Consider the following 15,381-nt stretch of genomic DNA (forward strand, 5'->3'; position numbering starts at 1 on the left):
ATAGACTTTAGTTAGAAATAATGTATCAATATTGATTCATCTGTTGTCTATATGTACCACACTGATGCAACATATTAATACAGGGGAAACCAAGAGTTGGGGGGCACAGTATATACGAACTCCGTACTTACTGTGCAATTTTTTCTAAGCCCATAGCTGCTCTAAAAATAAAGTTTATTATTTAAAAAGTTGTCATATCATCAAGGAATAAGAAAGGAAGTCATTTCTTCTCTCCCTGAAACTGTAGGACTCTGTCATACCGTTTGGCCGACTCACATGGGGAGCTTCTGTAAGATACACATAGATGCCCCCCTTCCAGTGTCCTTGTCCCGGGTAAGGGCTAGGCACCAGAATTTCTTAAAACCGCTGTAAGGTTGCCAGAGCTCCAGGTGAAAACTGAGGGCTATGCTGAGCAGCTAGGAGCACCTCCACCCCACCCTACCCCCATGGGCCTCAGGCTCCAGCAGAAGGGACAGTCTCTTCCCCACCCCCTGCTCTGAAATATTTTAACTCTACAGATACCAAAATAATATATCTATGTAAGCTTTTTAAAAAAGCTTTATAAATAGTATATGGCCTATTGTTCCCTACCTCATTTTCTTGGCAGCATTTTCAAGATCTGTTTCCAAGATTCATCTTTAACTACTAAAGAAGAATTATTATGGACATTCAATAGCTATTCCTCCAAAATATGACTCTAAAAATAAGGAAGAAGGGTGAGCTCTTAGAAAATGTACCTCTATTGCTTTTTCCATTATTTCTACAGGCAAAATTTGCTTGCCTTCTCTGAATATGTCCTTCACAAATGCACAAATTATTAAATATTAATACTAGAGAAATCTGAAAATTTTTAATTGTCCTTAAAAAATAGTATAAGAAAGCAAAATAGAAGAAGAGGGAGGAGGAGGAGGAGGAGGAGGAGGGGAAGGGGAGGGGGGAGGAGAAGGAGAATCTTAACTTACTGGGAAAATGTGACCTCCAAACACAGAAACTGATTCGCTTGCTAACTTGGTGTGAATGAGCCTTAAACCACCATCTGTGAGCATTTCCCAAGGTGTGGTCTAGAAAAACCTGCATCAGAATCCCCTGGTTTGAAATGCAGTTTCCCCACCCCATTGCTCACTCAGGATCTCTAGGGACAGGGGCTGATCACCTAACCTGCATTTTAAACAATGCAGGTGCTTCCTGGGATTTGCTTGACTTTATTTCTTGAGGTGGCAGAACATCTTTAAAATAAAATTGTACATGGAGTGCCAGTTAATAAACACAGTGAACGTGGAGCTTCTCTAGTTGAGGAGCAGTAGCGATGTGGGAGGCTTGGGGCTGATCCGTGGGGCTCAGACACTTCCCAGATTCCTGAAAGACTGCAAAGCTCAGTGCCATCTCTGCCTCTGTGCTTCCCAACTCCTAGGCGCTGCTTGTCTTGTAAGATGTCCCTTCCCACTCCCTGCCCTGCCTCCTCCCGTTGTCCTGGCAGGCCCTCTCAGGTCCTTAGTGTTCCTTTTGTCTCCTGTACCCTTTTCCCCTCAGCCATCTTATTCTCCAATGCATTTGTCAAAACATCACAGAGAGAAAGAAATTTAGAACACATGAGATTACAGTAAGGCAAACTGATTTTTAAAACAGTTGTGTGGAAGGAAAAGCTCTCACTGTTTTCATTTCATCACGCATAAGCCTTGCCTTGGTGTCTCAGGGCTGCTGTCCTGGGCTGAATCCTACATTGCGTGGTTCTTTGTGTGACAAATCAGGTCGTCCACATCACGTTCTCCATGCAGGTCTAACTCCTGTGAAGAAAATAATATTGCAAGCAAGAGCTCTGAAGATGACAATGAATGTGTGCCTCACAGGTCATTTCTTAAAGCTCTAGTTGTGTTTGTTTCAGCCTGGGAGAATAGAAAAGGAAAACAAACTTCAAGTCTGTGCATGAATTGGAAGTGCTATGAGAAGATGCAGAAGGAACAGCAGATTGCTCATTGCTGACTGATCCACAAGATGGGTTTAGATCCAAGTGTAAGTAAACTGTGATAGGGCAAATCAAGATACAGCACTGGGCCAGCCACTGGCTGTGGTATCTTTTTTGGGGTGGTGGGATTCGGAAGCCCAACTTAAATCTCTGATTTGTTCCCTTTGAACAAGTGAGCGTTGAAATGGATTCAGTGTCCAGGGAAGCACTGGCCCCAAAGATCTATTAACATCATTGCACCCAACCCCAGTCACTCCCATCTAGAGGCGGAACCCTCCCAAACATGATGTAAGCTCATGCAATGTCCAGTCACAAGACCAAGGATGAGATTTGGGGCTGCAAGCTCAGTCAATGCCATTTCTTCCTCCTTTATTCGCTGCACCTAACAAATAGGCCACTTTTCTTATATAAGAGCTTCATTTTAATTAGTCTCATTTGGGTAGGTTAGAAGGGATGGGGAGAAGCTCTTTTCCTCTGATCCCAAATCTCTCATTGACTCAGGGTCAATGGAAATAGGGTCTTGATTACTGTTGTGTTCTAATTTGCTAGCTGCTGGATTGCAACACACCAGAGACGGATTGGCTTTTAATAAAAGGGGATTTATTTCATTAGTTATTCAGAGGAAAGGCAGCTAACTTTCAATTGAGTTTCTTTCTTACATGGGAAGGCACAGGGTGATCTCTGCTGGCCTTCTCTCCAGGCCTCTGGGTTCCAACAACTTTCCCTGGGGTGATTCCTTTCTGCATCTCCAAAGACCTGGGCTGAGCTGCGAGTGCTAAAATGAGATATGCTGAGCTGCTTGGGCTGTGCTCTCTCATTTAAGCACCAGCCAATTAAGTCAAACATCATTCATTGCAGCAGGTATGCCTCCTAGCCAGCTGCAGATATAATCAGCAACTGATGAGGTTCACTACCATTGGCTCATGTCCACAGCAACAGAACTAGGTTCCTTCACCTGGCCAAGTTGACAACTGAATCTAACTACCACATGTCCACCCCTTGTCAACTTGGCAACTACACACATCACCTTAAACAATATTAAGGTGCAAAAATTCTCTTCTGGTGGACCTGTAAATCTCAAAACAAGTTATCTGGTGCCAATATGCAAAGGAGGGACAGTCACAGGATCCATAGGGAGAAATTGGAAGGAAAACCTGTAGGGCAAGCACATTGCATTTCAAAGTCTGAAAGTCATTTATCCTTCGGCTTTAGAAAGTGACAGGCCCACCCTTTCCAAGGGCCTATGCAGTGGCCCGCCTCTTTCCAAATCAACCTTTGGGAACACTGAGGAGACCACCTTTTTCTCAGTTCCACTCTCTCCAGGCATTGGGGCCACCCCTGGGCTCTGCCATTTGTGGGGCACATGCTCAACCCTGCCATGTGGTGGCAGCCAGGCTCTCCCCAGTCCCCAAGGAGTGCGCTGTACCTTTTCGAAGGCCTGAGGTGGCACAACTCTTCCACTACAACGAGGTGGGAGACTCATCCTCACCCTTCAGGGTAAACTCACCCTCTCCATGTATATGGATGGGTCCACACTTCTGGCTGAGGTTTCTTGGCTTCAGACCTGAGCTTCCATGGTTCTCACTCTGCAAACTCCAATTTTTCCCTTTTGTGTCCCCCTTTGTCCAGATCGGCAGTGATTCCATTTACACCTCTTCAAGCACTCCAGAACTTCTCCATCATTCTCTTCACAGTACCTCCAAAATCTTCCCCTTAGCCATCCAAAAAACCATTTAAACATATCTGGTGTTTGCAAACTGCAGCAGTACCCCACTTCTCAGGTATCAAATCTGTTACAGTTTGCTAGCTGCTGGAATGCAACACACCAGAGATGGATTGGCTTTTAATAAAAGGGGATTTATTTTGTTAGTTCTTCAGAGGAAAAGCAGCTAACTTTCAACTAAAGTTCTTTCTTACATGGGAAGGCACAGGATAGTCTCTACTGGCCTTCTGTCCAGGCCTCTGGGTTCCAACAACTTTCCCCGGGCTGATTCCTTTCTGCACCTCCAAAGGCCTGGGCTGAGCTGTGAATGCTGAGATGAGGCATGCTGAGCTGCTTGGGCTGTGCTACATTGTGCTCCCTCATTTAAGTACCAGCCAACTAAGTCAAGCATCATTCATTGCAGCAGATGTAATCAGCAACAGATGAGGTTCACATACCATTGGCTCATATCCGCAGCAACAGAACTAGGTGCCTTCACCTGGCCAACTTAATCTAACTCATCCAATCTAACTTAATCTAATTAAGTTAGATTGACAACACTTAATCTAACTACCACAGTCAATATTGATGATTAGTTGTTGTGGGTGTCAAAGGCCTGGGGTGCTTCTAAAAGGGTATCCTTGCTCCAAACTCCCTGCTGGATTGAGTGAGGCCTCTGTTGCGGTTGCATTGCAGTTCACATTCTCTCTCTGCCCAGTCTCACTTTGCTCACTCTCTTACAGGTGATGTTCTCGAGAGCACCCTCCAACAAACCACCAGCATGCAAATTTTCATTTCAGAGTTCTGCATTCTGGGAAACAGAATACAGAGTCTTCCCTCAAGGAATTCACAGTCTAACAGGGAAGTGAGACAAATAAGTAGGCAAGTGAAGCACTGTGGTGAGTGATAGGATGGGGAGAATCCTGTTTACTGAACATACGGCCTGGGCAGGGACAGAAGGGGTAAGTTCCTGCAGGAATTGATTTTAAGGTGAGACATAAAGGATGAATCAGAGTTATCCAGAAGAATCGACAGGGGCTGAACAGGACAGAGTGTGACAGTCCAAGCACAAATGAAGGTCTGGAGGGATAGAAAGTAGAGCGTCACTGGGAATGTGAGAGACGAGCTGGAGAAGAAAGGGCAGGAGAGAGGGAGTATAGGACACAAAACATGAAGGGCCTAGGAAGCCATGGTTAGGAATTTGGAAGTGCTGAATTATTTTTAAGACAAGGATTGGCATCATCAGAGTTGAATATTAGAAATAATTCTCTGAGAGCTTGATGGACAATAACAGAGGATGCAAGGAGATCACTTAGGAGAAGCTGCCTAAGGCTATAGGAAAAAAGATGGTGTATCAGGCAGTGAGGAACAAAAGAAAAGAATCAGTTTGAGAGGCATTCATGAGACAGAATCAGCAGGATTTTGTGAATGACTGGATGTTGGGAGTAATGGAGAGAAAATAAGGAGAGCTCCCTTGACTAAACAAGAGGAGGAATGGTGGTGCCATTCACAGAGATTACAGGTGCCGTTTACAGGAGCCTACAGAAGAAACAAGTTTGGAGTTGAAGTTTGAGGTGCCAAAAGCCATCCCAGCAGACGTATCAAATAGGCAGTCTGATACTGCCTGAAGCTTAGACAGAGATGCAGGTTTGGAAATCTCTAATGAAGAGTCAGTAGTTACCCAGAGTGGAGAGAGGAGTGGCTAATTTTTGATCCTTAGGGAGTGCCACATTAAAAAAAAAAAAGGTGCCTTCAAGGGAGCCTAGGAAAGAGTAGGCAAGGAGGTGTCCATCAAGAAAACCAAGAAAGTTGGTCACAGAAACCAACAGAAGGAACTTGTCAGATGACAAATAAATTAAAAGGTGCACCTTGTGAATCTTGGAACATGGAGGTCATTAGCAACTTTAGCAAGAGCAATTCTGTGGAGTGAAGATGTAGATGCCAGACTTGAGTGAGCTTGAAAGTGATGGGAAAAGGAGGAAGCAGAGGTAGCATGTGTAAGGAAATCTATCAAGAATTCTGTCTGTGAATGAAGGGGAGAGATAGGGTGACTGCCTTGGGAGATGCTGGTTTGGGAGGTGGTTTTAATTACAATAGGAGTGAGCAAGCTTAAGGCTGTTGGAAGGCAGTCAAAAGAAGGGGAGAGAAGGCCAAGGAGGTAGTTGGTAGAGTGAAGTGCCAAGGTAACCAAGGGTGTGCAGAACTCTGGAGGAGAGGTTGGCCTTGTGTGAAAGAGGGATCCCTTTCTATGAAGGGGAGGAAGGAAGAGTTTGGATGAGTTTGTGGGTATGCAGCAGGATGACAAAGTAGCCCCTGTTTGATGATGTCCATTTTCTCCACGGATTAGGAGGAAAGGCCATCTTTTGGTTATGTGGGAGTTGGTGACTGTGAGACAGGTTTGAAAGCTCAGCAAACATTTGCTATCCCTGTTCTGGAGATTGGGTTTCAGGGCATCGAGAGTCCATTTGCTGGTGGAAACTGATTCCTGCCTTCCAAGTTGTGGGATTTCTCCAGCACTCCCCAGTAGCATAAATGTGGGTCTGAGGTTGGACAGCAGACTTTTGTTCAAACACTGAGAATTTGCCAGGTGGGTGACAGGAAAGGATGGTGCAGAGAAGAGAGCTGGGGATACTGGCAGAAGAATACTGCAATGATGGGCTTGGTGCTTGAGTGAGAAAGGAAGGGAACAGGGGTCCAAGAGCTCCTTGAGTTGGAGCAAACAAGAGAGTAGGAAGCATTGGAGGCTGGTACTGGAGAGTAGGATGTTTGAATTTTAAAATGCAGGGGCAAAGCCACGTTGGGCAAGGGCAAAGTACAGGATGAGCCCATAAAAGTGTATGGCTGCTATGGAATAGGGGTGTACACACCCAGAGGTGAGGATGCCAAGGAGCTGAGTAGCCTGGTGTTGGACAGGTGCTGAAGTCATTCCTACTAAGAGTGGAAGGGATGTTGGCCAGGTAGGGAGTATATGGTGGTGGTGGTGTGGGCATTGCTGGGCAGTCCATGCAGGAAAGCAATTAGTGATGACAAGGAGTTCAGAGGAACTTCCCAGGAGGCTGAAAGGAGTTCTAGGGAAGGAGAGGGTGGGGTTGTGGGGAAATGCGGCAGCCTCAGGAGAAAGGTCCTCTGGAAAGAGCCAGGAGTTAGAGGTCACAGAGAAGAGCTGAGCATATCAGGGAAGCATGGGTGGCTCCAGGGAGCACAGGGTAAAAGTTAAGTAGAGGACTTGTGGGTGAGAGAATAAATTATGTGATCTATCCAGGTGCATGCTCTGGGTAATGGGGAGAGGACTGAGCCTAAGGTGTCTAAGTGAATCAGTCCCTAACCTTCCTCGGTATCTTGGGGGCAGGTGAGATGGATGCTCAGGCCTATAAGCCCCCCAGATATAATCAAGTCCTGGCCCAGACAAGAGGCTGGAGTTGGAATGCATTGCTCCCACTATTCCCAAGACCCCCTGAGGGAGTGTAGCATCCTTCAGGGAGGAGTCTGCTCAGGGCTGGATTAATTTTTCGGGTTCTGAAAGCCAAGCTCTAGGAGGTGGCACTCTGGGCATTTCATGTTCCACTCATCAGTTCATTCATTTATTCTCTTTCATCCATTCATTTTTGCCCAAACTTGTTAGTTATTTCTTCTCTTCCTCATTCCATAAAAGATTTAAAATGTTATTAGTACCTACTCTGTGTACTCTCTAAGCATTTCAGAAATATGCTATGCTGTTCCCTGTTTATATTGTCTTTTCCATGTTCCCATCTATTTAATCTAATCTGTCACGCCAACACGGCCTAGACCAAGTGTGTTGGTTTGAAGATGTTATGTACCCCAGAAAAGGCCACATTCTTTTAATCCATTCCTGTGGGTGCAGACCTGTTGTGGGCTTTAGGTTAGGTTATTTCAATTGAGATGTGACCCACCCCTTTCAAGGGGGGTCTTAATCCTTTTACTGGAGTCCTTTATAGAGGTTAAAAGACAGAAAAAGCTCAGAGAGCTTAGAGAAAAGCCCCAGACAAGCTAAGAGAGGACCCACAGAAGCTCAAAGAGGAAGCCACTGGAACCAGAAGCTGAAAGCAACAAAACCTAGCAGTGAAGGACCAAAGATGCCAGCCATGTGGCTCCCTGTGTGACAGAGGAACCCCGAATGCAGGCAATTTTTCTTCAGAGTCTGGGTATTGTTGTGTTGATGCCTTGAACCGGACATTTTCATGGCCTAAGAACTATAATTTGTAAGTTAATAAATCCCCATTATGAAAGCCAATGCATTTCTGGTATATTGCATTTCAGCAGCTTTAACCAAAACACCAATTTTCACCTTCTCCCTGTAAACTCCTCAATCATGTCAGCCATCACAGCTTCTCTTTGCAACTCCGTAAGTAGTCGTGCTCTGACTCACGTATTTTTATGCATAACTATATTTTGTGGTAGCTTGCCCTATCTCTCCAACTAAACTGTGAGCCCTTTGGGGACAGGGATTTAGTATATGAATTTTTAATATCCCAATTAGCTACTAAGGCTCTAAGGACATGGTAAGCCCTCAATAACACAAATTGCATTTTTAAGAGGCATATCTCTACAACAGGGAGGTATATACGCACTATCACTAGGACCAATAATGAACTCTTGGAGTTTCTCAGAAACACTCATTGGAGCATGAACAGTTTAAATTACAAGGTCAGCTGTAAGAAAGACAGGAGATAAAATCTGAAAAGCAATAAAGTAGCAATTTACATTTGTTCTCACCAGAGACTAAAGGAATACGTTATAACACACTGACAAGTTAATGTTGGAGCCTTGCTGAAAGTTGAATGTTACACATGTATAGTGTGTTGTGCCCTTTTTAGGTTTCTAGAAATGTTCTGAGATTAAGCAGGCTCCTCTCTTGGTATGAGCAACCCCTGAGGGGGCCAAATGCCAGAATCTGGAACTTAACCCCAGGTCAAGTCTGCAACAAAGAGATGGAGAGATGTCTAAGGAAATGAGAAATCAATGCCATAATCCAGCTTCTCCTTTAGCTGTCACTCCATGGGTAGGAGAGCAAGTGGGAGGAAAGGGGGAATATTTAGAAGTTCTAAATGGGGCCTTTAAAATGCCAATGTAGAAAAACAAGGAAACTAGTTCCTAGCACAGTCTTCCCTTTACCAGATTTAGCTTTTTACTGCCTGTCTATGGATGTTTCCCTGGTTCCTATGTTTTTTAACATTGTTAAGCTTTATTTTTCTGCATTTCCTTGTCTTCCTCTAAGTAATTCTTTATTTTATGCTTTTTTTTAAATTTCCTCCCTCTACATCCCCAAAACTAAAAAATAAACAAATAATTAAATAATTAAACATCTGTATTTTGATGCCTGAAGCACAGTAGCTTTTAGTGAATAAAGGATTTTTGGGTTTGTACCCCTGGGACCAGACCAGAGGTTCCTTCATGAGAAGCTGCTGTTTCACACTGCTGTCTTTAAAATTCTCTGGGCCCAGGACTTCTGCAGTGTCATTCAAACAAGGAGGTATTTTCATGGTGCATCTGGAACCCCTGGGAAAATAAAGCACATTAAAGGTGGTGAGTAATCGCAATGCTTAATTAAATTCATTATAATTTGACTTAGTTCATAGGATCATCTATGCATAACACAATTTTTAAAACACAGCTTTTAGCTAGTCAAAAATGTTTTTAACATCCACCACTATGTGGCAGACACCGGCCTAAGGATCCAGATATGAATAAACTGAATCCCCTGTTCCTGAGGATCTCACACTTAAAAAAATAAAATGAAATTTGGCAAGCAACCTCCTATGGCTGTTCTAGTTTATATTCCACCACTCTCCCTGTGTGAAATGTCATCCAATCTGGGGGAAGGGAAGCTTGTGGAATTATCTAGGCTTAATGACATCCCAAACTGGCATCATTTGTAAAATGCCTCAGTTGGCCAGTGCCACTATGACAAATACCATACAACAGCCTGGCTTTTTCATGTGGGAATGTCTTTTTTGAGGTCCAGAGGGAGAACTGTTGGGGATCATTATCCCACAAAAGACATATTCTTAATCTTAATCTGAATTCCTGTGGGCATGTCCCATTTGTCAATAGAACCTATCAAAGATATTATGATTTGAGGTGTGGCCAAATTGAATTAGGGTGTGTCTTAATGTGTATTATGGAGTCCTTATAAAGAGTAGAAATTCAGATATTGTCAGAGAAAGCCACAGAAGGAGACTAAGGACATCACCATGTGACAAAGGACGGCCATCACCAGAAAGCCACCTCTCTGGGAGAAAGGATGGCTTTGCCAATGCCTTGATTTTGGACTTGCCTCCAAACAGTGAACCAAGAAATTCTTGTTGTTTAAGCTAACCCACTGAATGCTGTTTGTCACAGCAGCACGGGCAAACTAAGACATACAGCACAAGTGGAAGCAGGGAACCACTCAAGGGGAATTACCTGCTCACAACACATATTTGAGAGCTGAAAAGCTTGAAGCCCAGAGAGTATGAGACTGGTCCACAGATCTCCCGTCCTCTATCCCAATGCATCCTCCCCTCGCTTACACCCCATTCCGGACTGTCAGCCCTCAAGTTCTGGAAGGGCATATGGCTTGCCACCCACATTACGCATCACTTGCTGCTTTTTTTGTTTGTTTTTGAGTAATTACTTCAATCTAGGCCATTACCTTTAACATTTATTAATTAATTTGGTGGAAGTCATTGCAAAGTTCATTTCATACACTGTCATTTAATTTTTACAGACCTGTGAGGTAGGTGTTTTATTATCCCCATTTTAGGGATGAGGAACCCAACACTCATAAAGGTCAATTAATCTGGCAAGGTCATAGAGCTTGTGAATGTCAGAACAGTGACTGGAACCTGGGCTTAAAATGATCATATTTTAAAACAGTATTGCATACTGCCCTCCTCAGGAATTTGCCACATGGTTGCCAAGCCAAAAAGAGAACTCAGCACTTGTGGAAATGATAAAAACCCACTGGGTGTGTCTTAAACATTGGTTTTCCTCTTTCAATTCAATTCATCAAATGTGCATAGCCAGGATCTGGGCTAGGCTTTGTAGAATAATATGAAGATGAGCAGAAAAAAGTTCTTGTCTTCCAGAGATTGGAGACTGAGTGGGTGAGTGGGCCAAGATGAAAAATCACTAACTTATATGATCCCCCCCCCATTTCATTCACTAAATTGCACCTTTATTCATTTAACAAATATCTTCTCTAGTAAGATGGTAACCAGCTGAAAGGAGGCACTTCTTGAATACAGGACTAGTAGAGGAGGGAGCAGACAAGGAATCCAATAGTTCACATGTTAAACTTTTAAATCATGATTCTTTCTGATCATTAAGAAAAAATCAATCAGCAAATTATTTTCATCACCTTTAATAGACATTGCACTAGGTTTCTTTTAACTTGACAAGCCAATTTCAATATTAATCCTGGAGGGTAACAATGGATCCATCTGACACACTGTTTCATAATCCAAGCACTCTGCCATTTCACTTTCAATCACTTTTTTAAAACCGGTGTCTAAAAAATAGCTGTTTCTTGCTCCAACAAAGACATGTGAAAATCCAAACTCACAAAATAGTCTAAGTATGAGGGATCGTTAATTAGCATGGCATTTTCCCCTTTTACGAAAGAATTCAAGTGAATGAATGCTGGTATTAACTTCGTAATAAAGAACTCACCTGGCAGAGAAACTTAAGAGGGTGAGGACCCAGAACCACAAGAAACCCCTGGAATGACAACGATGTAGTTTAGTTTACAATATTGGGACTTAAAGACAACCTTTCAGAACAAGACCAAAGGACAGAGCAAGTAATGGAATCTTAGTGGTAACTCAGGAGGACCGAGACTGTACAAACAATGCCCAGCGGAGGGCAGGAAGGGAGACCAGGGAGCTGCCGGGTTTTCTTAACATTCCTGGGTTTCCTTAACATTCCTGGGTTTCATTCACTTATGCATTCCGCTGCCTTGTCAAAGAGAACACGTTTCCAGCTAGACTATTTTTTCAGCAAATAAAGGTTTTCTGGCTTTCTTCCTATTAAACGCCACGGTTACAGAATATGAAATTAACAGTGCACCCTTATTGATAACCTTTCCTTCTCGAGCAGCGTAATTTTATCTTTAGGCGGGATGCCGATCAAGATTTCCAGTTTCAGTGTCTTAGGCACACACTTCTGCTTCGACCCTTCTTAGCTCCACGTGAGATACTTTGCTGCCATTTTAAATTGAGTTGTACCGGTTCTTCCCATCTGTGAACCTGGGAGCTGCACTGGGCTCTGCTGTAAATTCAAAGAGCCATGCACTCCTGGAGTAAACCTAAGTCTGTGGCTTTATTTGTAAGCACATTTTCAACAGCGGCTAACGAGGCTCCCAGGGCGCATCACAGCGCCCCTCGGTGGACGCTCACAGGTCCCTGCAACCCGGTCCAGGGGACGCTCACAGGTCCCTGCAACCCGGTCCAGGGGACGCGGACCCCGCCGGGATCCACGCGCAACCTTAATCCAGCCTGAAACTTCGAAAAGCGCCCGCCACTCCGCGAGGGCTCTTCCTCCCTCCCGGCCACACCCCAGGAGGGCGGGAGGGAGCAGCCGGTTCCGGAAGGCCGTCCGCGCCCTACCCCCTCACCCAACCATAACAGTGCCCCGCGGGCCCGCAAAGAGGGCGGGAGGGTCGCGGGGCAGCAGCTGGGTTGGTCCTCGCCCGCGCCGGAAGTTCGCGCGTGCGCGCTGGTCGATCGGGAGCGCGCGTCCAGCGCGGAGGGGGCGGGACCGCGGCCACTCGTAGGGTGTCTCCGCCCCCGCCCCCCGGCGTTCTGCGGTCGCCGTGACAACCCGAGCGGCGGCAACGGCGGCAGGCGCCCCAGTCCGGCGCCGCCTCCCGGCCGCGCCGCCAGACGAGCAACCGTGGCCTGGCCTTCCTACTCTCCCCGCCTCTCGGCCCGCGGGGAGGGACGGGTCCGCCCTCCGCCCGCCAGCTCGCCCGCCAGAGAGTGAGCGGCGCCCGAGCCGCCCGGCCAGCCCGCGGTTCCTCGGCCGCCGTCCCGGCGCGCGCAGCGAGCGGGCGCGACTATGCCAAGATGGTCCTGCAGGCGCGGAACAAACACCGGGAGGCGGCCCCCAAGCCGCCCCAGCCGCCCCGCGCCTCGCAGTCGCCGCTGAGGGGGTCGCTGGAGGTCGGCGCCGGGGAGCCCGGGCCTGAGCGCGGGCTCCTGTCTCCCGGGCGCAAAGGCGCCGCGGGCAGGAAGGGGGCCCGTGCCGAGCCCGCCACGCCGCCCGCCGGGGGCGGCCTTGGGGGGCGCCTAGCGGCCGGGCTGCGTGGGGCGCTGGGCCTGCGGCGCGCGGGGCGCGGCCGGACCTGGACCACGCTCCTGCTAGGTGAGCAGCCCTGAGCGCGCGGGCGGGAGCTCCCCGCCGCCGGGACGCGGAACTTTGGGGCGCGGCCCCCCTTCCCTCCCCTCCCGCTTCCGCGCCCCGGAGCCCTGCCTGCCGGTCCCTGCCAGTTTGCATCCCTCTCTGACTTTTCTTCCTGGGACATTCTTACCTTCCCCGCCCTTTCCCCTCCCCTGGCTTAATCTTCGCACCCTTCTCACCAGTTTTCTTTAATCTCTGCTTAAAAAAAAAAATGGCCCCGAGATCAACAGCTGCCCGGCCTGGCCGCAAACCGGCCGGTCTGCGCTAACCAGACTTGGGCGGTGCTGATTGGTGCGGACAGGCAGCCTTCCCGTTATCTCCGTCCCTGACCCCGAGGAAGGTTTGCTTTGGATTGGAAGGGATTTATTTGAGCGGAACAACAACAAAAAAGCGCGTTCCCTGTTTTAGAAAGTTGCTAAAGTTATAATTAAATTTTAGCCTGTTTTTTCGTCTTGGCCGCAAACACCGCGGGTGACACTGTATTTGTGATTCCCCACCGCGCGTCACTTTCCACTCTGTGTTGTGTTCTATGCACCCGGGCCTTAATCTTCCCAGTTCGCCCGGCGATGTTTGTTGATAAGGGCACCGCACTTCTCCTTCTGCCGTGCACAATGATGAGGTGTAACGATGTTGGAAAAAAAAAAACAAAATAAAGTTGAAACATTCACGTGTTGCGGATCAACTTCAGATTTCCTTTGTTTTCCGATTTACATTCTGAAAAGACAAGTTATGACAATTTGGACAATTGGCCTAATTTTTCTCAGTCGGGCAGTAAAATGATATAATGCTCTTTTTCCTATTTAATGCCATTAATGGGCTTGATCTTTGATTATTAAATTATTGGTGATTTATTCCATATTATCTTTTCACATTTCCTTAGTGACCCAAAGCTCCCTTAGCTAAGAGTTTGGAGTATAGGTACAGGAATAGAAGACAGTGAAATTGGCATCCACTGAAATCACAGTCACCTCTTGAAGTCACTGTCTTAGGCCCAGTCATCATTCTATGTGCTTTAATGTACTCAGAAAGATTGATATAGTTATTGGTGTTTTTTTTTTTTCAATCCAAACGTGGATTCAGCTTTTTCAGCATATCTCTTTTTTCAGTAGCAAGCCTGAAAAACATGACCAGTATGCAGGTTAGATCAGCTCACCTTGGGGAGGCAGCATGGTACAGTGCATAAGGCAGAGTCTTCAGATCCAGTTTGCCATGGTAAAGTTTGGTATAAGTTTAAAGGTACTACCTTTGTGAGCTCTGCGAAGTGGAATTTACATCTATCCTAAGTATCCCAGAGAGAAGTCTGGAGGAGCAAAACAAAAAAGGAGTGGGTCATATTTGGGAAGGTGTTTTGTTTCAAAATTCTTTAACAGATTGTAGTTGCTGTTATAAAAACAGATGCTTAATACTGATTTGGTGACAGATGAAGTTGCATTTTTTTTGGATGGGCTAGTATAACTATTAACCACTTGTCATAAAATATGGAATGGCATTGCTTCTTAAGGAAGGTTATAATAGCATATTTTAGAATTATGATTTATTTATTTATTGCCATTTTTTAGCATATTTTTTCTTGTAATGCATTTCTTTTGAATTTTCTTATACTGACTGGCTTATGTTTGGTTTAGTGATCCCTGTACCTAATTACAGTTCATTAATGTAACAATGTGGCACTTTGCTTGACTTGTTCTTTTGGGCATTAGAAACAGACTCAGTAAAGGTGCTTTTCCCACATTCTTGGGTGTGCCCTGTCATTGCCTATCAGATGTATGGAGGATGCACAAACAGACTAAGGCCTAGAGACTTCCTAACCCTTCTAACCATCTACATGACCCCACAGGGTTGCTTGAGAGATGGTCCTGGAAAAGGATCAGGTCTGGGGTGCATGGCTCCTTTTCTGGCACTGCACCCTTCATAAACATGTCAGATTCTGTACCCCCCCCCCCCCCCCCCCCCCCCCCGTGCCCTGCCAATGCAACAAAAGGGCACTTAAATCCTGCAAAGAGGAGAAGAGTTGCGGTGTTTCTGAAAGCTACCTCCTTTCTTCTTTCCTTCCTGTCCCAGAATGAGTGAGAGTTGAGCTGACAACGTATTTCTGTAATGTGCAGCTTTAAAATAGTTCTTTGGTCTTCACATTGAGAGGCATTGTCAAGAGATCATTTGTAGCTGATTAAAAAAAAAAAGATCAAGCTCAACAACAACCAAATATTAAACTATGAAAAAAAATTGCTTCCTTTTATTTAGGAAGTTTTTAAACTTGAGACTCCATGAGAGAAACACAATTTTTTTAAGCATTAGAAATAAACCCAGGGGTTTCTAG

General features: G+C 45.7%; 1 protein-coding gene and 1 long non-coding RNA gene across 2 annotated transcripts in view; one reads left to right on the forward strand and one right to left on the reverse strand.

The window, feature by feature from the left end:
* Window positions 1–8,973: 8,973 nt before the first annotated feature.
* Window positions 8,974–13,338, reverse strand: LOC143649926 (uncharacterized). The gene is made up of 2 exons (XR_013159227.1): window positions 13,244–13,338; window positions 8,974–9,182 (listed from the first exon to the last, which is right to left on the reverse strand). It is a non-coding gene; the product is annotated as an uncharacterized LOC143649926 (long non-coding RNA).
* Window positions 12,685–15,381, forward strand: part of DPY19L1 (dpy-19 like C-mannosyltransferase 1) — a 119,892-nt gene continuing 117,195 nt past the window's right edge. The window contains exon 1 of the mRNA XM_077120039.1: window positions 12,685–13,028. Within this exon, the coding sequence (XP_076976154.1) occupies window positions 12,731–13,028 (298 nt within the window). The 5' untranslated portion in view covers window positions 12,685–12,730. The remainder of the gene's footprint in view (window positions 13,029–15,381) is intronic.

This window comes from Tamandua tetradactyla, chromosome 1 (genome assembly GCF_023851605.1).
Source record: "Tamandua tetradactyla isolate mTamTet1 chromosome 1, mTamTet1.pri, whole genome shotgun sequence".
NCBI lineage: Eukaryota > Metazoa > Chordata > Mammalia > Pilosa > Myrmecophagidae > Tamandua > Tamandua tetradactyla.